General features: G+C 45.1%; 1 protein-coding gene across 1 annotated transcript; it reads right to left on the bottom strand.

Moving 5' to 3' along the window:
- Positions 1-10,275: 10,275 nt before the first annotated feature.
- Positions 10,276-22,278, bottom strand: kiaa2013 (KIAA2013 ortholog). Its single transcript, XM_043675893.2, has 3 exons — positions 20,500-22,278; positions 14,236-15,089; positions 10,276-11,387 (listed from the first exon to the last, which is right to left on the bottom strand). The coding sequence occupies exons 1-3, from the start codon at positions 21,467-21,469 to the stop codon at positions 11,367-11,369; spliced, it is 1,845 nt and encodes a 614-aa protein (XP_043531828.1). The 5' UTR covers positions 21,470-22,278; the 3' UTR covers positions 10,276-11,366.
- Between the last annotated feature and the right edge of the window lie 573 nt (positions 22,279-22,851).

The following is a 22,851-nucleotide window of genomic DNA, read 5'->3' as shown; positions in this document are numbered from 1 at the left end:
TCCGAACCATGGAGGCAGCTCAGCGCCGTACCCAGGGAAGTGTCATAACCACACGGAGTAGCCCAGACCAGGGCTGGGAGGGGGAGGTTTGCTCCGGCCATCCCACCCGTGGACAGCGCGGGTCAGAACTAGCCAGCCATGACCTGTATGAAGTTCACATTGAAACCACCTCACTTTCGGATCCAACCCGTTTGACGCAACGTGTTATTGCAAAGTAAGACTGCAAATCCCTAACTTCAGGAGAGAGCTCCAGATTGGTCAGCTTAATTGAGAACAGTCTAGACAGCGTTGGGGTGGGGATGGCTGTGGTCTTGTGGCCCAGTGATGGTGTCCCTACCTCTGAGCCAAGAGATCCGGGTTCAAGTACCCCCTTGGCGCCAGACGTTTGTAAAAACAGGTTCCTTGGAACATATCTAGAGATTGCTGGACTGACTATTCAGAGCGATGGCACCGAGCCACGGAGTAAGGTTAAATAAAAGCGGAAAGTACTGGAGAAACTCTCTCTGGGGTGGGACCTCAAGAAAGCTACCTGTTCATAACTCTCCGCTTCGACATGTTCGCGCCTCCTCAGCTGTTTCGCCACCGACTTGGGTAACATCTGATGCAGGAGGTCCTCGGCCAGGCGCCTCTGCAGCTTCAGCTCCTCAGTGCGCTCCTTCAGGCCCCGCGCATAGTTCTGGATCCATTCGGTCATCTGTTTGAAGGAGAGCAACACTATCGGGTAAATGAGGCAGGCGGTGCTCAACAAGGTGATCCGGAAGCTCACGGCAGACAGAATGTCTCTGGATTTCTCACGCATCGAGTCTGTGCTGATGTGAAGTAGACAATCCTGGATAAAGCTGATGTGGTGAAGTATCACATCCCTCTGGGACGTTTGAGACACCAGGTCAGTGGAAGGTATGAACTGACAGACTCCTTCACAGTCAGTAAAGTGGAGCGAGAGATTCATGCTCTTTCTGCAGCAGCCTTGCAGGTTTTCTGACATGAACAGAGCATGGTTCAGCCTGGTGGAGATTTGGTGCCATGTTGTCGGAGGATCCCCTGGTCCAGCACGCTGTGAGGAGGCTGCGAGCTGTGACCTGTACCACATGAACATCTCTTCCTTGGATCTAAGTACCATCCTGAGAGACAGCACATCTGCCCAGTCCTGGTTAGACCTGGCCAGGCTCAGGTCTCTTTCTGGGCCCTCGAGGGCCCTCAGTAGGTTGGAGATAATGGACGAGATGAGATTGTCCCCCTCATCCTCATCAAGCGGCCAGCTTGCAATCTCTGTGCTGCCATTCACAAACTGGGGACAAGGAAATTCTGCCTTCAAACAGCCCGAGTGGCTCTTCCGGATGGCGAGCGCCAGTTCTTTGCAGGTGCCCTGGATCCAGTCGCTGCTGTGGGTGACCGAGGAGCTGTTTGGATGCCACCAGACAAAGGCACGTTCTTCCTGCAGCCGGTTGATCAGGTGAAGGAGGAGAAGGTTTCTGCAGGAAGCCACAGCCTGGAGCGCATTCTCTGTCTCTCTCCACGTCCTCAGGCTGCTGTCCAGGTCAAGACAGATCGAGCCCAGCAAGGCGGCCAAGGACAGAAGGCAAGCGGCTCCGATCCTGCGGACAGTGCGGTTTCCTCCCGCTTCAGGTGGGGGCACACACCTGGAAGACAGGGAACAAGGTCAGGAAAAGCTGCCTTTGAGGCTGACCAGCCGCCGCTCTTACCAGAGAGTCTCAAGGCTGCAAGGAACCGTCAGTCAGCCACCCACTTACTGCCAGTGGGTGATCAGGTGATGAAGCAGCGCTCCGAAAGCTAGTGCTTCCAAATAAACCTGTTGGACTGTAACCTGGTGTTGTGTGATTTTGAACTCTGGAGTGTCTGTGGGTGTCTCCACGTTTCTCTGTCGCTCGGACTGCAAACATGTTACACCCCGGCTTTTGGCCAGTTTGACACAGTGCTGCTATCCACTTGTACAGAAAGAAAGGACTTTGTTCTTTTCTAAATAGTGAAAATGCAGAATGGGTAAAGAGATTTAAGGGCGAGGATCCCCATACATAAATCGTTAAAATGTCACTCACAAGGACAGAAAATAAACCAGAAAGGCTTCTGGACTGCTGGCCTATGTAATTCGAGGAACAGGAGGCGCGGGAGCAATCTGCTGTTGAGACCACATCCAGAATACTGCCAGCAATTCAGACTACCACAGCCCTCAGGGAGGCTGTGTTAGCCTCGGAGGGATTTGCAGATTTTCTTTCTATTCGTTCCTGGGATGTGGGTGTCTGACCAGGCCAGCATTTATTGCCCAGAGGACCGTTAAGAGTCAATTCCACTGCTGCGGGTCTGGAGTCACATGCAGACCAGACCAGGTAAAGATGCCTACCTTGAAGAAGTTCTCCTCTCTCTACAAGAACCTCAGTGAGTCTCTCTCTCTCACTCACTGCAAACCCCAGGTCATCTCCTCTGCCCTGAAGCTGTTATTCTTGGCTACCTTCTCCTCAGTCCCACCCCACCCCCTCCTATTTATCTCTCCACCCTGGAGGCTCCCTGCCTTCATTCCTTTCCTGCTCCTCAGTGCTGTCTGACCTGATGTGCTTTTCCAGCACCACTCTAATCTAGGTAAAGGTGACAGTTACCCTCCCTTATAGACATTAGTGAACCAGGTGGGTTTTTTTCCTCCTGACCGTGGTCACCATTAGACTCTTAATTCTCGATTTTGGTCGCATTCAAGTGTTATCATCAGCCACCATTCCATTGATTTTTGGATCGAATTGAGAACGTGAAATGGCCTCTTGTTCCCCCTGTCGCTGTCACACGAGGTATCATTCTGTTTCCCTCTCTCTGTTTCTCTGAATTATTGTGCATCTGCGTCCCGCTCTCATTGTCAGGGCTAGGTTGTGACTTCGTGCGTGTGATCGTCGGTCCGAAGCCCACTTTGTCTTTCCTGCGATAGGAATAGAATGGGTTTGGGTACCTACCCCCTCACCCCTGTTACACCATTGGATAAAGCCAAAATCTACCTCTCTCTTTGTGTTTGTTTCTAAATACACAGAACCGAGATGTTTTTAAGTAAATGTGGGTATATTCATTGCCAAATTACATATTGTGGTTTAGTTTCTGCTCCGAGTTAAACGGCTGTAAGAGTTCAGCGTACATTCGTTTTAAAAGCGAGTAAATCAAATTCCTCTGTCAAATGCAAAATTATTTTCAGACCTAGGGTCAGATTGCCATTATCTTGATTGTCCCAGGGCAGGAAGTGGTAAAGGAGTGCCTAAAAACTGCTACCTAAAATTACACATAATCAACATTTTACTGAGTTGACGATTTGTGTTTTTTCATCAGAACAGCGATCATTCTGAGAGCCTGAAATCCCGAGTACATGCTCATCCCTCCAAAACCTTCAACAAAGGGTCAATGCCTCACATCTTCCCGGTCGTTTCCCGATTATTTTAGCCAACTTCAGAAGTCCCAGGACACCAGGTTATAGTCCACTGGGAGAAAGTGAGGACTGCAGGTGCTGGAAATCGGAGTCAAGAAGTATGTGCTGGAAAGTGCACTCCTGATGTACAGCTTATGCTCAAAACGTCGACTCTCCTGTTCCTCGGATGCTGCCTGACCGGTTGTGTTTTTCCCAGCGCCACACTTATTTATGGTCCAACAGGTTTATTTGAAATCACAAGTTTTCAGAGCAGCTCCGAAAGCTTGTGACTTCAAGTAAACCTGTTGGACTTTAACCTGGTGTCGTGTGACTTCTGACCCCGTCCAACACCGGCACCTCCACATGGCTCCAAATCTCGAGTTTTCCATTTTCCAGAGGAATGGTCACTCGACCCTAAATGTTAGCTCTGATTGCCCTCCACGGATGCTGCCAGACCTGCAGAAGCTTTCCAGCAATGTTTATGTTTGCCTTTGCAGATTTCGATATTTTATTTACATTTGATGGCCGGGCGAGAGGCTAGTGTGTTATTTCGCCATCACAAAATTATTGCCAGGTTTATATTTAACACGGCCCAGGCCCAGCTCCGATTAGTCCGTTAATCAACGGAATTTGCGCAGGCGGACGGTGTTCGGTAAAAACAATAGTCACTTTGTCTCCATCAGATACCCCCGAGGCCTCCTCTGCCTCAGCCCCGCCGTTCGATGCCTGTTTCTGGGCTCTGTTCCGAGGTGACAACGCTCCCGGAGCCCGCCACCATGATTCCGCTCCGCATCTCATTTCCCAACTTAATGTAAAACTCATCTCGGCTTGTGTCGCCGGAGAACTGAGTAGACCGCAGTAAATGTAAGATTTAATTTCTGCCGGTTAGAAAACGGACCGGACTGATGGAGGTTAGTTAGGTAACAGTGGAACGAAACTGAAAATCTGCTGGAAATCTGAGATAACTCGACAAGCTGAAAAAGCTCAACATCGAAAACAAAATAGAGAACTGCGGAAATCAGAAACAAAAAAAAACAGAAATTGCTGTAAAAGCTCAGCAGGTCTGACAACATCTCTGGAGAGAAATCAGAATTAACGTTTCGGGTTCAGAGAGCCTCCCTCAGCACTGCAGTCAGCCGGATTTTCAAAAGGTTAATCTTTCTGAACTGACTGATTTGCTGAGAATTTCCAATATTTTTTTTCGTTAAAATTCATCTGATCTACACACTGACCACAGGCGCCTGTTGAACCTCGTGTTCCAGTCTGTTTACCTGGAAATGTCACAGAGCGAGTCTGAAGCCGTGTCATGACATCCCTGATCCTGGGGCCGTTTCACTTACCGACTCTGGATCGCCATGGCTTTCCCTTTAGCGGAGGAAGGAGGCTGAACCCCCAAGGAGAAACCAGCCTCAATTCTCCAGCTGGCTGCAGACATGAGCACAGTACAGTGAGAGGTGAGCCAACACGAAACCCTGACACCCGCCGGAATCTCTCAGTGCCACCTCGAGCCGGTGAGGACGGGCCCTGGCATCACGGGACTTGAAACCGCCACCGGAGAACCTGCAGCTGGCGGAGGGTTAACCGAACAGGGTCCGCCACTCGATGTGAGAGCGAATGAGAGGAAGAGGGAAGAGGATCCCATGTGGCCAAATGGAGCCAATGAAGTCACCACAAGAGAGAGAGAGAGATGGAAGAATCTCCCGCCAGCCTCCAGCCCTCAGTCAAACCACCACCAACATCACCCCCCCCACCCCCCTCCCTCCCAAACCCCAGCTCCAGACAGTCCCGGAGTATGGAAACCAGCATTGCTCTGAAGACAGATACTCGCCTGCATTAGACGTGGGAAGGTCACCTCTGGCTGTTCCTTCAGAAACTATTTCCCTCTTCCCCAGGATTATCCTGGCCTTTCATCTCCACCTCCACTCTTTGCGAATCTGCCTCTGTGTTTTGCCTTAACTGCAGTTTAGGAAGAGAAGCGAATTCGTGGTTTTCGAAGGAATTGGATTCGGGGCGAAACGAGCGATATCCGTTCAGTCGTTTCCCGTTAGTCTAATTGCGCGGCTTGTTCTCTGGCTGCAACTGAAGTGAGTTTCCGCTGCAGGTGTCACAGGCAGGCGATGTGCTATCGTCAGGGAGAAAACTGGGGCTAAGATTCATTCCCAGCCTGCACGCTCCAATACTTCTTGTGCAAATAAATCGTTCCCAATCTCTCCCTCAGTACCACAATTAGCTCTCTCGAGTAATAAATTACATGGGTTCAGTTACACTCATCTCAAGCAGTTAAGATACACTTTGCAACTTTTTTTGATGTTCAACCAGAGAATAAAGACCATCTGACCTGACCATCCAGACTCCGTCCACCTGACAAAATACTATGCCAGAGGCATCCCACCCGGGATACTGTCTGAAGTTTAAGGGCTGCAAAATAACATTCCACCGACAAAGCATAGCACTTCATACAAATATCATTTAATGATTCGTAGAATCACCTAATCATCTTTTTGGAATAAAGTCTGTGAAAAAATCGACCCGGTAAATAGTAAGAATTCAATTCTAGCCACCATGTATCTGGTTAGGATTCGGCAGCCATTCCTGTCCACTTCCAGCCGTGGGAATTATTTTCCCCATTTCATAGCGCCTTCCAAATCCTTGGCCTCGACCAGATAAGACCAACTGATAGATGGGAACACCACCACCTGCACGTTTCCCTCCAAGATGCATACCATCCTGTGTTGGAACTGTTTATTCACTGTCACTGAGTCAAAATCCTGAAACTCCTTCCATAACCGCTACGGGCACCCTCCCCCCCCGCTACGGGCACCCTCCCCCCCCACCCCAAACCCCCCAACCCCAGAGCTACAACAGTTCAGAAAGGCAGCTCCTCAGCCCGGTCTAAAGAGCAATTTAGAGATGGAGAATAGTTCAGAAAACCCCAAATCCCATGAACGAGGTAAAATGACATACTCGCCTGCATGGGCTGTTGTTATCGAACAGATAGTGTAATTTTCTTTAAGCGAACTTTGTTTTAACCTCTTAAAAAGACAGGTAAGGAAAAGCTGACACTGACAATACACAAAACCTTATTAGAAAAATCAAAACCCTAGGATTAAATTATACATTTGTAAGGTACACAAAATTGGGAAAGTTTGTTTTTCACCGTGTAAGCAAAGGACAAGATACAGTACACTTCAACTAGACCCGTTATTTCGGAGGAAAAGGTGTATTATAATTAATATAATATTAAATACTGATCATAACTGATCATGAAGAGGTAGTTAGCTTAACATAAACAACAAATGATATTTCAATTTACAAAAAGTTACTTCCATTTACAAAGTCCCCTGTCATATATTACATCTCGAATAGTAAAGAATAAAATGCAAAAATATAAAGACGACAGTTTTCGATGAACTTCAAGTTTATGAAGGCGCGGGCTGCCCAGGAGAACATTCACAAATATTTCTGAAGGTAAACTGTTAGCATGGACTAGTGGCCAAACTTAAATCGAGACTGAAACATCAGTCCGAGCTCTGTACCTGTACTGCAAATGTACAGAGTGTTCAATAGGTGCTGGAAGGGAGCTGGCATTTACAGCAAAAGCGTGAACTGTGAGAGTAATTTGTCCTATCAGCATCATGGAGCAATATGTGACAACATCGACCTTCACCGAACTTGTGCTTTTATGATTAAACCTGAAAAGTGGACTCACCTTCAACCACTTAATTAATTCTATTTTATGCAGTGAGCCATCCGCTGTATAATTTCCGAGTTTGTGACCGAAATTGAATATTCATTTTGTTGTGCAGTTGGAGATCAACTTGTTTGTTCTGACGACGCAGCATTTTACCAGAGGTCCTTTTGATGTTTGGAAATGGAGAGGACGATACAAAGATAGTCCACCTGAGACCTACTCATATTCAGAGCCAGACAATATGCTGCACAGGGGAAGTCTGATGGAGTCGCCGCCAACAGGCAGAATCCTCGCCCGATTCCATCAGTTGCTCTCATACACAGTATCCGAACACGAAAAGACATCTGGATGGGTATATAAATAAGGGTTTAAGAGGGATATGGGCCAAGTGCTGGCAAATAGGACTAGATTAGGTTGGGATATCTGGTCGGCATAGACCAGTTGACCGAAGAGTCTGTTTCCGTGCTGTTTCCATCTCTATGACTCAGCTAAACTGCTCCTCCACCACTTAAACAAACATCCACTTGGAACGTGTGGGTCTTCAGTTGGACCCCAGCTAGAGCACTGTGCACACTTTGGGTTTCATTTAAGGAATAACATAGTGACCAAGAGCAGTGAAGATTCAATGGGGCATTACCAGGGATACGGAGTCACACTCATAAAGAGAAATTCGATACCTTTGCTGAGGGGTGCCTGTTAGAGTATTATCGCAGAGACAGGTAAACATTGTTTCTACCGACTAAAGGATTGGCAGAAAGAGGTGATAGTGAATAGAGTTAAATGGGACCTTCAAAGCACACAGGGTGGCTACAATGTGGGATTCTATTTTTGTTCTATTTAATCTATTTTTTTTTCTCTGATCAGCCTATGCAGACCTCCGGAGCAGATGCGACCTGAAGCCGGGCCTTCCTGTCCAAGGATAGGGACATTACTATTGTGAAAGCAGAGTCCAAAACACCTTTACATGAGAATGAGCTTAACAGTATGGAATACTAAACGCTTCGCTGAATGAGCAGGAGCAGGGGAGGACCAGGCAGGGTAGCTCGGGAGAGATGAAACAAAGAACGGCGGATGTTGGGAATCTGAAACAAAAGCAGAAAGTGCTGAAGAAGTCCAACAGATCCGGCAGGATTGATGAGGGGGAAACGTTTTCTCGTAGTACAGGAGACAATAACCATGGGACACGGCTTTAAGGTAAGGGACAGGTTTAGAGGGAATTTGAAGGGGTAATACTTCACCCAGAGGACTGTGGCTATCACCGCCTAAAATGATGGTAGATGCGGGAACACCAACGACAGTTAAGAAGTATTTTGACGAACACTTGAAACGCCATTGAGTACAAGGCCGAGTAATAGAAAACGGAACTATAAGAGATGGGTATTTGATGATCGACATGGACGCGATGGGCTGAAGGGCCTCTTTTTTCTCCTTTTTTATATTTCCCCCATACTACCGCCTAACTGCGGTAGTGCTTGTTTTTCCCCAGCAGCCATGTTATGAAGGGCTTCTCTATGCTGTAAAAAACACTGATGGATTTAAGTGGGCGTTCATCAAAAAAAGAAACCCTCGGAGCTTCGTCGTTAATGCGGTCGCTTTATATTGGAATGAAATTGTTCGAGTAACAGGAAATAGGGTCATATTTATAACATTGGTGCAAGTCCATTCCAGAGTAGTTCCACCCTCCCAGCTGCCTGACGATGATGGCGATGAGCAATTACTCTGCCAGTGACGGTTAGGCCTCATGCTGAAAGAAGGTTCTGCCTCACGCTTTTAAATAATTCCCGATTTCAGGTCGACACGGGCCGTTGCTCATGCAAAATTATTTGTGAATTTTATCAAAACAGGAGAAGATGTATCGCAGCCGCAACAATGTAACTGGGAGGGAGCGTCATGAACGTATCTTCCTGAGTGACTTTCTACCATTGGCTAGAGTCCGGGGTGAAAAGCTGGTTTACAGTCTTAAATGTACACCGCCATGAATTAGGCCATAAATAAATACTGAGGTTAACAAAAAATTAACTAGATATACCCCAGTAAGACCCTGACTGGAGACTGAGAAGTTTTGAGTTCCACACTATAGGAAAAATGTTGTGATTTTATATTTACATATGTAAAGAAGACTACTGAGGTAGATGGCTAGCTTGTAGGATCACACTAATGCCAGCAGCGTAGGGCTCACTATGGCTGAAATAAGCTTGGAAACTGTATCCTTACACGACCAGTGGCTACATAAAATCACAGCCTTTTGGCCATGGTTCAGGAACTAATCCCAAGGCTGTAGCTTCAGACAGAGAACTGAAGATACGTACACACTAGCCATAATTCAGTGAATCAGTGAGATAATATCCAAAACTTTCCCAGGTCAGTACAGGGCAAATGGAGAAAATTGCCTTCGGCTCTTTTAAACTGAAAGCAAAGCTTCCTCTAAAACAAAGAGCTGTAGCTGCTGGATATCTGAAACAAAAACAGAAATTGCTGGCGAAACACAGCAGATCTGGTGGCATCTGTGGGAAGAAAGCAGAGTCCAGTGACTCTTCATCAGAACTGTTAGCAGCTAGGAAATAGAATAGCATTTGTGCTGAAGATTAAGTTGGGGTGGAGTGTAGCTAAGAGAAGGAGCGAGTTGATAGGTTGTGAAGTCCAGAGACAGAGACAGAAATGAAAAATTCTCTCTACTCTTAGCTCCTATCATCACTTATTCAACTTTTCTTCTCTTGGGGCCTGCTATCTATAATCTCCTTATTTACCTACTCCTTTTATTTCTCTCTTGCTGCACACCATCTCCACACCCCCAAACTTTGTCATCAGTCTAAATACGACTTTTCCCTAGCTGCTGACTGTTCTGATGAAGAGTTGATGGGCCTGAAACATTAACTGTGCTTTCTTCCCACAGATGTTGCCAGATATGCTGAGTTTCTCCAGCAATTTCTGTTTTTGTTGTAAAGATTCTTCTCAAATGGAAAGTAAAGCTTTCATTTTCACTGTCCCCATCAAACACTTCTAAGATAAGGTCAGCACAGTGTTAGATACAGCATAAAGCTTCTTCTACTCTTTTGAAGCAGAAAGCTTCTACGACACTGCCTCATTATTCCAGACTATCATTGGGGTATGAATATACTAACCCAACTGTCATTGTTCATGGTGAGATTAGGTTGAGAGTTGATGTTTACAACTGTAGGATGCATCACATCTGATCCTGACTTTACCCAACATTCATACGCCGAACCTGTCTGACATGTGGTACTCGGTGTAGATCTGGATTCTAAACCTTGGCTCATTCCCCGTTCCCTAATCAAGGATACAGAACCCACATATAGTTACCTCTGAGTAAGTGCCTTGACCAAGGAATGAGGATTGAAACCAGCGTCTCTGATTAACAGCCTCAATTATTGAGCAAGTGGAAACTATCCTTCACTGTTCATAAATGGTAGCAATTGTACGACTGATTCCACTATAATTGCTGCTGTTAATGTGATGGTGAGTTAAACCAACATTTGATGCTATAGAAACAATGCAGGTAGTTTTGGCCATTGTGCACGAGAAGTTCTGTTACAGACTTAACAGAGTTACAGCCTCAGGCAGGATGCAACAACAGCAAATGACACCTAGATACTTCATCACTATCACTTACTGAAATACAAAATTTACACTGAAAAGTACAAAATATATTTAAATCTACCAGTGGTGGCAATTTTTTGCAATATTTTATGAACAATAGCCAGAAAAAGGATGTAACTAGTTCTCAATCAATCCAAAATTTAATTCATGTGTCACAATGATGGCATTTACTTCAAACCGTGAACAGCATCATTACAAATTCCCACAGCAATATCACCCCACAACATCATTTCAATCAGAAACAATTTCCCACAGTTCTCTCCCTAAATGACAGATTTAAATCTGATAAACAAAGGCCACATAACCGATTCAGAAAAGTATTCCCTCACTCCCTAGCCCATATACTGCTAGAAAACACAAGGTGATTTCACTAGATAACAAAGTTTCATGGTTTTCTGTCTGGTATTCCAGTTTAATGTCAGTTAGATGACAAATGACAGCTTTGTTGCAGGTTGTCTAATATCCAGTGTTTAATGCAATTTCACATTCTTTTAGCAAATAAATTAATGCACTGCCATTTATTTTTTTTTAAAAAAAGAACAAAAGGGATCTGTTTGTAGTTGCAGTCTCACCCGATGCCGATGGCCACATCACCTTCTAATCCTTAAGCCTACAGGTGTCAACAGCCACACAAGATCATGATGACACAGGATAAGAACCATTTCATGGCATGATTTCGATATCCTGTTTAATTGACAAAGAGAAAACTGTAACCAACATACTTGAAAACTTGTCAAACTTTCAGACTGCAAAAAGCAATTCACCCAAGCTAGAATCCAACAGGAAAACAGATCAAAAAGCCAAGTGAACACAAAAATACTGACTGTGGCCCTCGGTAAACATGATCAAGGTAGCAATAGAGCAGGACAGTAACAAAGAATAGCATTATTAAAGGCAGCAATAATGGATGTACTCAGAGCAGTAACATTCAATGGTATGAACCATAGGACAGTGACAATGGAATAATTGGGATAATAATAGCGAACAGAACTAAGGACAGTTGCGAAGTACAGCAAGAATATTCAGGGCCATTTTAATGCAAAGAGTTAATAACCTGGGGGCTAAATGTTAGGTCTTAATAATCAGGAGTAACATGGATATTAATAAACAGGGAATGAAAATTAAAAGGTACTAACAGTTCCCAATCCAGTTTGATATTTATTTGACACAGACTATCCCATAACCTGGGTTTGTTTAACCACACTGATCTCAAGCCCATGCATGCTGCTTTGTAAACAGCCCAAGAGAGCACCACAGGCAAAGTGAATGAGAAACTATTCATCTGATTCTTCCCAAGATGGGGACATGCTTCATTTGCTTTTGACTGTAACCTGAACAGCAGACCAAGTGCTGCAGGGTGGTTGAGGGCACTCACTGGGATTGGACAATTTCAAACTAAGCAGCACATAATGTGGGCAGAATGAAGATTCTGCATCATGTCAGATAGTTCAATAAAATCCTTACACACTACAGTGGGAGACAATAAAAGTGGAAAACAGCAGCCCTTATGTAAATTAATCCCAAAGCTGGTTTGATGGTTTGTTTGTTTTTATCTGTTCTCCAGCTGCTACTAAATAAAAGGGTTTTGTTTAAACTAGTCTGAAGTGAGAGTAAGTATGTCTATGTCACAGAACTCAGGATCTCCTTGAAATAACAGTCACTAGCACAATAATACTTTCTATGTACTTGCCGGTACAGAAACTACTTGTTTGCTCTTGAGCCAAAACATTGCCTTTTATTCCATGATCCACCGAGAGGCGAAAGAACAGCAGTAGATTATAAAAGTCTCATAGGCAAAGTATAGCTCCAGTGACACCCGAGAACATAGCAACTTCAGAGCATGGTTTATTGTATATTAATAGAGTGATTGGGAATATTATAGTCACCAGCCTGGTCCTTTGCAAACTTCATGCCCCAAGTCAGGTCACTTATAAACTCTGAAATAATGAATACAACCCTCAGAGCATTCACACACAAGCACAGTTTACAAATAAATCAATAAAAACTCACATATAAACCGACAGGAGGTAAAATCACTCACCTCTACCCAAGAGTTCTCAGCAAACTCTGACCAAAGGGAATACTAAGGAACAGTGAGTCTGTGATGTGGGTGAATCTGTTGTTGAGGGGAGGGTTTGGTGCTGTTGGAGGAGTGTGGTTTCATACCATGTCATGAACATCTGCTGTATCAAATAAGTGCCCATTGATTTTTTTTGCTGATTAACACCAGACTAATGAATCAAGAGAGATAGTAGAGGAAGCTGGCTATTCAACTGTGGAGACACCCTATTAAGACCCGTAATCTGTTTCCTCCTGTTGTTTATAGGCACTAACAATCATGCATAGTGATTCCAGGCGCTGGAAACTGAATGTTGGTGCCTGCTGGGCTGGATGTCTTGAAAGTTCACTTGATAAACTCACTGACATCCAGTCCTTTCTGCTCAGTCCAATCATTGTCCTATTTCACAGTACAGTTTCTTTTTCAGTAAAAGGTCAAAGTGAAATGTTTTGGGTTTCCTGGTGTACGAAAGACAAACTCATTAAGGTTCACTCTCTCTGTAACAGTCACAACCAAAATTTGTGGACTCAAATAGCTCTGTTTGAACATGGTTGCTGGCAGGGTCCATCACATTCCCACCCACTCCAAAACTCTGCATGCTCACATTAGAAAGAATGAACCAGAACATGTCTCAGGGATTGTGTTGACACTGATTAACCACAGGTTTACTTTCCAATTTTATATTAAAATTTATACTTGCCGTCTCTGCGTTCTGTATAGATTTCACACTGGTTCAGGAAATCACTTCAGAGACTGGAATTGTTCTGAATTTAGAGGAGGCTTGGTGAAATTTGACTGAGTCTTAACTAAGCTGTAAAGCAGGACCCTGTCAGATTGGACTGAAGCAAAAGACAGTCAGGCACCAATTCATGCTGCATATGCTCAGATTCCATTCTGCAGTCAATACCCACTCATGCTCCCACTGTTCACCTTCAGAGCCACTAAAAGTAACCGGTGTCACAAAACAGTTGTTCAATTTGGACATTGCTTCAAATCAGTCCGAAATTATTTATCTCATTTGATCTGCCCTTACATCAAATCTCCCAAAACATAATGCTGAGAGAGCAGGAAGGATCCCCTTCACCTGCACTCTGTGCGGATACCACACTTAAAACAACAAGCTCTGATAAAGCTACTTTATCAAGTATTTTGCGTTGATAATTTTTCAGTGGGTATAATTGAGCCAGGCACGCGGGCACACACACAAATACAAGCTTTGATTCTGCTCAACCCAAAATTTGTAGTGCAAACTAAAAAATTGATTTATGTCAGGAAGCATATTGTTCCAAGTTTGAATCAGGGTCCTTGTGCTGGCAACAAAGATTAAAAGGTCTCACCAGAAAGAAAAACAAATCTCCTTTAGCACCACAGACCCACAGGCATTCCCATCTCAGAGAAAGATTGTAAGAGTCGGAATGTAGCATGGCTCCCAACTAGCAAGCAGAGATGGGGAGTCCCACTGAAGATTTATACCTTACTCCTGAATATGGGCTTGGCGCCTGGGCCGCAGTATTCGTTGTAGATGAGTTTGAAGAGGAAGAGGTGGAACAAGGTGATGAGTGATGCCACACTGAACCAGAAGAGGAAGGGGAGACCTGGGTACTGTTCAGCCATGTGATCCTCATGAGCAAGGATTGCCTTCAGGTGGAGTGTGTGTCTCAGTGCCTGCAGGTGGGTCAGGTCAGTCGAGATGTAGAGCAAGGGAGTGATGGGACGTGTTACCATGACAGGAAATATATGATCTTTATTCTCCGAAGTCAGTTCCACTGGATCATTCATGCAGCCTGCTTCACAGCCGTACAGTTTGACTGGTTTGTCCTGAGGTTTGACAGAGACATGAAGAAAAGGTTTGTTCTCCCCATCCAATAACACTGCTAGGTTGATAAGGTCCTTGTTGTAATGAATCCCTCGCAGCAGGTAGCTGTTGTGCAGGACAGAGGGATCAGCCTGGAACTGCAGGTGGTTTTCTGTAAACTGTAGGCCCCCAAAGCTCATGACCATCCCTTGAAGCATGCCATGTGAGCCAGCTGCCAATAAGCTTCTGCAGCCTCGTTTCTGCAGTGTGAGTCTCCACAGGTTAGTGAGCTGCAGCAAGCGAACTACATTAGAAATCTCCTCGGGCCACAGGTTCTCTGCATGCATTGTGGCATGGCCACTGAAACAATGATCTGCATAATTCAGGTTGGCCTCTAGTTTCTCCCGTTCTTCAGCCCCACTCCGCAGATCCAGGAGAGGAGCTGCTGACATGGAAAGAACATAGAAGAGGGTTCTGTTCACAGTCACACTGGAAGGGGTGTGCAAATCAGTGATCTTCTTCATTTCCACACCTGGAACAGAAAAAGGCAGATCATTGTGAACACTTAGCAAGATTCACTCTCATCCCCTCAGCCTCAGGGCACATCGATATCCACAGAAGAATCTAGTTCCTCTAGTCAGCATGGCCCAGACCAAGGTGTGAAGGGGGTTTAGTGAGAAAAGGTGAGGAAGGTAAGACTAAGGTGATTGCAACGAATACAGTAGGAGTGGATGGATGGATGGATGAGGGAATTAAGAGTGAGAGATGAGCAGGATGAGAGGGAGGCATGGTGAGAGGAATGTAACAGTGCAGATATAGCCACAATCATGGTTTCAACCACTACATGGCATCAGGCAGCTTTTACATCAGTTCCTGTCCCACCACCCCTCCCTGCCACCCACAAGGTGTTAAATCTATGCAAAGATGTCACAATGACACTGAAATGCACAGACAGTGGGATTATCATACACTCTGAATAATAGCTGAGAACTTGCATCAATGCAGACTAAGAAGTGAATCTCCAAGACCTCTTGGAATATGAATGCACTAAAGTGGTACTAACTCACTTAGGAAAGACTAATTTTCCCAACAAATGACAATGGGTCAAAGAGGTCAAATAACTTGAAACCAACAAAAGCACCTCAGAGAGCCGCAGGCTGTAGGTGATGTAGAACTGGTCTTACTGGTTCTGGGGGAAAGAGAGTAACTCATATTTCCGGAGTATCAGAAGCAAACTCACTGACCAGCACCAAGGCTCTGCACCAACCATGCCAAAGGCTGACTTGATTGTTTTCAGCCCAAGCTTCATGTGTTGACTCACTATTAAATGTCACTGTTTCTCCCTGCTTTGGTAAAAAGCTGATCTCACCATTAGGAGCTTGGCTGTTTGGATCGGTGTCAATAGTTCATTCCAATTTGTTTCTGAAGGATGTATACAACGCTGTCTCGAACGCAGAAACAGTGAACTTGTGGGCAGGAGTAGGCTATTTCAATTTGCTTCAACATTCAAATCAAATCAAATTGCTTCCAGTTCCTCGGGCTAGTGAGGTCAGAAACAGGGAGTGAATGGACTTGAACGTGTGGCTGGGGAACTGGTGCAGGAAGCAAGGATTTAAATTCTTGGATCACTGGGGTATGTTTTGTGGTAAGCATAAATTCTACAAGAGAGACGGTTTGCACCTTAATAGGTTAGGGACCAGCATTCTGGCAGGCAGGTTTGCTACTGCAACTCAGCTACGTTTAAACTAAGTAGCGGGGGGGGGGGGGGGGGGGGGGGGGGGGGGGAAGGGGACAAACTGGATGTTTAAGAAGGAAATTGAAGGGAAAGTTAGAACAAGGGAAGTCAAGAAAGACAACTATCAATGAGGCAGAAAACTCAAAGGGATCATGCTGTAAGGTTGAGTGAAATAGGAGTTGATGGGAAAGGTGAGGGCAGTAATAAATTAAAAATACTATACATGAATGCACGAAGCATTAGAAATAAGATGGATGAGCTGGAGGCTCTTTTGGAAATTGGCAGATACGATATTGTGGGGATAACTGAGACATGGCTTCAAGTGGACAGGGCCTGGGAAATGAATATTCAAGGCTACACGTGCTATCGTAAGGAAAGACTGATGGGCAGAGGGGGTGGGGTGGCCATGTTCGTAAGGGATGATATTCAGCCCCTTGCGCGGGAGGACCTAGAATCAGGGGATGTAGAGTCAGTATGGATAGAGCTGAGAAACTCTAAGGGTAAAAAGACCCTCTTGGGAGTCATCTACAGGCCCCCAAACAGTAGTCTGGATGTTGGATGCAAGTTAAATCAGGAGCTGAAATTGGCCTGTCGCAAAGATGTTACTACAGTTGTTATGGGGGATTTCAACATGCAGGTAGACTGGGAGAATCAGGATGGTATTGGACCTCAAGAAAGAGACTTTGTGGAGTGCCTCAGAGATGGATTCTTAGAACAGCTGGTGCTGGAGCCGACCAGGGAGAAGGCAATTCTGGATCTGGTATTGTGCAACGAACCAGAATTGGTCAGGGACCTCGAAGTGAAGGAGCCATTGGGAAGTAGTGACCATATTACAATAAGCTTCAATTTGCAATTTGAGAGGGAGAGGATACAATCGGAAGTGACAATATTTCTGTTGAATAAAGGGAATTATGGAGGAACAATGGCAGATATTTCTGTGTATAATGCAGAAGATGCAGGATCAGTTCATTCCAAAAAGGAAGAAAGATTCTAGGAGGAGGCATGGGTGGCCGTGGCTGACAGGGGAAGTTAAGAAACGTATAAAGTTAAAAGAGAAAAAGTATAACATAGCAAAGATAAGTGGGAAAATGTAGGACTGGGAAGCTTTTAAAGAACAGAGGATTACTAAGAAAGAAATACGCAGAGAAAAAATGAGGTATGAAGGTAAACTGGCCAATAATATAAAGGAGGATAGTAAAAGTTTTTTTAGGTATGTGAAAGGCAAAAAAACGGTTAAGACTAAAATTGGGCCCTTGAAGACAGAATCAGGGGAATATATTACGGGGAACAAAGAAATGGCAGAAGAATTGAATTGGTACTTCAGATCTGTGTTCACTGGGGAAGACACAAGCAATCTCCCTGAGGTAACAGTGGCTGAAGGACCTGACCTTAAGGGAATTTATATTTGCCAGGAATTGGTGTTGGAGAGACTGTTAGGTCTGAAGGTTGATAAGTCCCCGGGGCCTGATGGTCTACATCCCAGGGTACTGAAGGAGGTGGCTCGAGAAATCGTGGATGCGTTGGTGATTATTTTCCAGAGTTCGATAGATTCAGGATCAGTTCCTGCGGATTGGAGGGTGGCTAATGTTGTACCACTTTTTAAGAAAGATGGGAGAGAGAAAGCAGGAAATTATAGACCAGTTAGTCTGACCTCAGTGGTGGGAAAGATGCTGGAATCTATTGTAAAGGATGAAATTACGACACATCTGGATAGTAGTAACAGGATAGGTCAGAGTCAGCATGGATTTATGAAGGGGAAATCATGCTTGACTAATCTTCTGGAATGTTTTGAGGATGTAACTCTGGAGATGGACGAGGGAGATCCAGTAGATGTAGTGTACCTGGACTTTCAGAAAGCTTTTGATAAAGTCCCACATAGGAGGTTAGTGAGCAAAATTAGGGTGCATGGTATTGGGGGCAAAGTACTAACTTGGATTGAAAGTTGGTTGGCTGATAGGAAACAAAGAGTAGTGATAAACGGCTCCATTTCGGAATGGCAGGCGGTGACCAGTGGGGTACCGCAGGGATCAGTACTCGGACCGCAGCTTTTTACAATATATGTTAATGATATAGAAGATGGTATTAGTAATAACATTAGCAAATTTGCTGATGATACTAAGCTGGGTGGCAGGGTGAAATGTGAGGAGGATGTTAGGAGATTACAGGGTGACCTGGACAGGTTAGGTGAGTGGTCAGATGCATGGCAGATGCAGTTTAATGTGGATATATGTATGGTTATCCACTTTGGTGGCAAGAACAGGAAGGCAGATTACTACCTAAATGGAATCAATTTAGGTAAAGGGGCAGTACAGAGAGATCTGGGTGTTCTTCTACACCAGGAGAAAGTGAGGTCTGCAGATGCTGGAGATCAAAGTTGAAACTTTATTGCTGGAACAGCACAGCAGGTCAGGCAGCATCCAGGGAACAGGAGATTCGACGTTTCGGGCACAGGCCCTTCTTCAGGAATCATTCCTGAAGAAGGGCCTGTGCCCGAAACGTCGCATCTCCTGTTCCCTGGATGCTGCCTGACCTGCTGTGCTGTTCCAGCAATAAAGTTTCAACGTTCTTCTACACCAGTCAATGAAAGTAAGCATGTAGGTACAGCAGGTAGTGAAGAAGGCTCATAGCATGCTGGCCTTCATAACAAGAGGGATTGAGTATCGAAGCAAAGAGGTTCTTCTGCAGCTGTACAAGGCCCCGGTGAGACCATACCTGGAGTACTGTGTGCCGTTCAGCTCTCCAAATTTGAGGAAAGACATTCTGGCTATTGAGGGAGTGCAGCATAGGTTCACAAGGTCAATTCCTGGAATGGCAGGAGTACCTTACACTGAAAGACTGGAGCGACTGGGCTTATATACCCTTGAGTTTAGAAGACTGAGGGGGGATCTGATTGAGACATATAAGACTATTAAAGGTTTGGACACTCTGGAGGCAGGAAACATGTTTCCGCTGATGGGTGAGTGCCGAACCAGAGGACACAGCTTAAAAATATGGGGTAGACCATTTAGGACAGAGATGAGGAGAAACATCTTCACCCAGAGAGTGGTGGCTGTGTGGAATTCTCTGCCCCAGAGGGCAGTGGAGGCCCAGTCTCTGGATTCATTTAAGAAAGAGTTGGATAGAGCTCTCGAGGATTGTGGAATCAAGGGTTATGGAGATAAGGCAGGAACAGGATACTGATTAAGGATGATCAGCCATGATCATATTGAATGGTGGTGCAGACTCGAAGGGCAGAATGGCCTACTCCTGCGCCTATTGTCTATTGATTCTAGCCAGTCTGGTAGTAGTCTCAGTTCCACATTTGCATCTGAACCCCATAAGCCTCAATTCACTTGTCAATCACTAATTTATGTACATTAGCCTTAAATAGACTTAAAAGGGGGTAAAACCCAACTCCAACTTGTCTTAATCAGAACTACATGATCACTGGACCAGAAATCCAAAGACCCAAGTTAATGTTCTAGGGAGATGGGTTAAATTCTCACTATGATACACAGTAATATTTGAATTGAATGCAATTTGGCTTTAAAAGCTAGTTTAATGGACCATTGTCAAACTTTACAAAAACTCATCAGGTTCACTGATATCCTTTAAGGAAGAAAATCTCCTTTCTTACCTGGTCTAGTCTACGTGAGGTTCCAGGCTCTCAGTAATATCGCTGACTTTTAATTGCTCTCTGAAATGCCGTGCAGAGCTAATTACTTCAATGGAACCAGTGATGGGCAACAATCACCAGCTTTGGCAACAAAACCCACATCCCTTGCAAGAATAAAACAATTTAAAAAACTGACAGTGAGACTGATTAATTGCCAAATGAAACAAAAGCAAAATATTGCAGAAATTAAAGATGCAAAATTTTAATAAAACAAATGCTGAAAATGCTCAGCAAGTCAGCATCTGTAGAAACAAAAAAAAGTGTTAATGCTTCAGATCATCTATCTGCTGTTGGATACCTAAATAAAATATGTTTCTGCAGAAAATAAACATAAATCAATAAGATTCCAGGAGGGGGAAGCTGAAGTGAGACACTGGTATTTCCATTCAGGTCAGTTTATGGGCTCATGGCTTTTTTCTCATGAGCATTATCCCTCTTTTCCTGGAACACAACAGCTGCTCTGAGAGAGTCTAGACAGTACATATCAATATATTATTGAACTATTACAGTGGTCACAGTGAAGATCAATCGAGACTACACACAGTAGCTTACCTGAGATTATTAAATCACCCCACATCTTTTGATGTTCACGATACAATTCTTCTGCTCCCATTCTCAGCAGCTCAGACATTTCCACTTTTGCTGCATCTCTCAGTTTACTGAATGATTCTTCCAATTTTGTTAAGTCAACTAACTGAAGCGTATAAACCACTGACACCACATGTTCAGTGAATTCAGACTTTGCTGCTAACTGCAGCCTGTTGGCCATTTTCTCTGTGGCCACCACCACTAGAATGGTCTCCCTTTCCTCTGTCAGAACTCTTCCCGATAATAGTAGAAACTCCTGGTCATTGTGCTTCTCCACACTAGAGGAAAATTTGTTTCCAATGATGGATGGCTTGTTATTGACTTCAAAGACTGTAGCCCTATCACTGGGGTTGGAAATGTGAATCTTCTGCAGTATAAGATGGGGCCTGCTCCGATGCACAATCACATCCTCACGAAGGGTGATACACTCCCTATATTTGTGGGACAGTCCGATCTGTATACACTGGAACAATCGAACCAGTCCCTCCTGAAAGTGGATGAGTGCAGCTCTGGATACTGAACGAACACTGAGTGATTTCAAAACTACCAATGGCACATAATCTGTCAGGTGAATGGCAGCAAGACCTGAGGCAGGAGCCGATGCTACCCAAAGCTGATTGGAAAGAGCATCCACAACTAGATGACCATTGCCAACCACAGCTGGGCCAGATAATTGTCCTCTATTGTCTGCACCAATAACACTCATCAGGCCATTGCTGTTCTCTACAACTGCCTTCCATTGTTGGGTCTCTACCTGAAGACAATTGTCTGTCACTGTCCTAGGGTCCTCAGAGCCAGAGAACAACCTGAACCCACCTTCTGATGCCAGGTACCAGTAAAAGATCAACAGGATACCTAGGCCTCCCAGCATTCTTCTGGCCCAGCTGCTTGAAAGCAGCATTGGTAACCCTTTCAAACGCTGCTGCAACCACATCCTTTGGCCACTAGCACCTTCCCTTCGTCCTTTGTCTTCCAGCTTCTAATTGAAGTGTTGATTTGTCCTGCAGAGTCTCTCTGTTTCTAATAATTCCTCTTTCTATCAGGTCTCAGGAGAGGACAAGAGCACAGGAGAAAAACATATCACAAAAATCTTTGTCTTGCTATCTTAAATTTCAATTGTAAAATCTCTCCACAATATGCTGATTGTACTACTAAGAAGGTCAACCCTACAATTTTAGCTTCAGTACGATTTTCTTATTATTATCCTCTTTTAATCCAGTTACATCAACCTAACTCTTCTCTGGACTGGTACGAGAAAACAAGCTCTCTGACAGGCACACCAAGTAATTTTGAGTCCTGGTCTATCGCTCTTTTCCCAATTCATTGCAGTCTCCCTCTCATCCCCCTTCTCCGTTTTTTTCTCTCTGTGTCCTTCCTTCCTTCCCTTACTCCCTCCTCTATCTCCAACTCAGTTCATTTCCATCTCCATTAGCATCAATGTTTCACTTTTTATCTGTTTTTCCAGCATTTCTCCCTTGATCTATTCTCGATCGTTCTCATCTCTCACTACTCTAATGTCCGAATTTTCTTCCTCGGCTCTGGTTCCCGGTGCTTGCCACGGCTTGAGTCAGAAATCCAGTCGTCTTTCAGCCAACGTCTAATCCTACTCTGATTCTCGACGCTCCTGTCACCCTCACAGGACATTGCCGTCTGTCGGATTTTCTGCCATCAGTGAGATTTACCAGGAACCATCGTTATATTTCCAGTTTATTTTGCGACAGCTTGGGGGACCTGCAGCCGCAAAAAGGAAATCGGGAACGGCCGAGCGCAGAGGCCGCGCCTCATCCTCGCACAGGCCCCGCCCATCCCGGCCACGCCTCCTCATGACGCTGCAACGTGCTGACCCCGCCCCCAAACAGACACTGCCGAAGCCTGGCTCCACCCCTTCGCAACTCGACTCTCCAGGACTGGCCGCGCCCCTTCGGTGCTCCGCCCTCCACCAATGCTGACCACGCCCTTTGACGCCCAGGCCCCGCCCCCCTCGCGACCTCGCCCTCAATGCAGATCACGTCCCTCACGACTCCGCGCTCTGATCCCGCCCACATTTCAGACCACGCCCTCTCAGGACTCAGGTCCAAGCGAATCCACCTTCTTTGAGCCGTGCGGATTTGGCCGCGCACCTTAGTAATCCGGAACAAGGACGGCTCAAGTCTGAAAGGCGTGGATGATGTTGGACACAGCTGAAAATCACAAAAACCACATTGACACTGGTACTTTCGCCAGTGTTCTCCCTGAAGTTTGCTGACTCTTGTGTAAATTTCTATACATTTCTTCTACCTACTCACTGGCCATGATCAGGAACACGAACCTAGGCTG

This window comes from Chiloscyllium plagiosum, unplaced genomic scaffold (assembly GCF_037043375.1).
Source record: "Chiloscyllium plagiosum isolate Xiang-an unplaced genomic scaffold, Cpla_swu_hap1 HiC_scaffold_37, whole genome shotgun sequence".
In the NCBI taxonomy this organism is placed as follows: domain Eukaryota; kingdom Metazoa; phylum Chordata; class Chondrichthyes; order Orectolobiformes; family Hemiscylliidae; genus Chiloscyllium; species Chiloscyllium plagiosum.
This window is presented reverse-complemented; position numbering and strand designations above follow the sequence as displayed.

What these genes read in the sequence shown, in the direction of transcription:
- kiaa2013 (XM_043675893.2), bottom strand. Translation starts at nt 21,469, where the DNA reads ATGTGGTTGCAGCAGCGTTTGAAAGGGTTACCAATGCTGCTTTCAAGC. An exon ending in GGGTGATTTAATAATCTCAG is followed by an intron (nt 15,090 to 20,499) that starts GTAAGCTACTGT and finishes TTTCTGTTCCAG; the next exon opens with GTGTGGAAATGAAGAAGATC. An exon ending in AGCCCATATTCAGGAGTAAG is followed by an intron (nt 11,388 to 14,235) that starts GTATAAATCTTC and finishes TCAATTAAACAG; the next exon opens with GATATCGAAATCATGCCATG.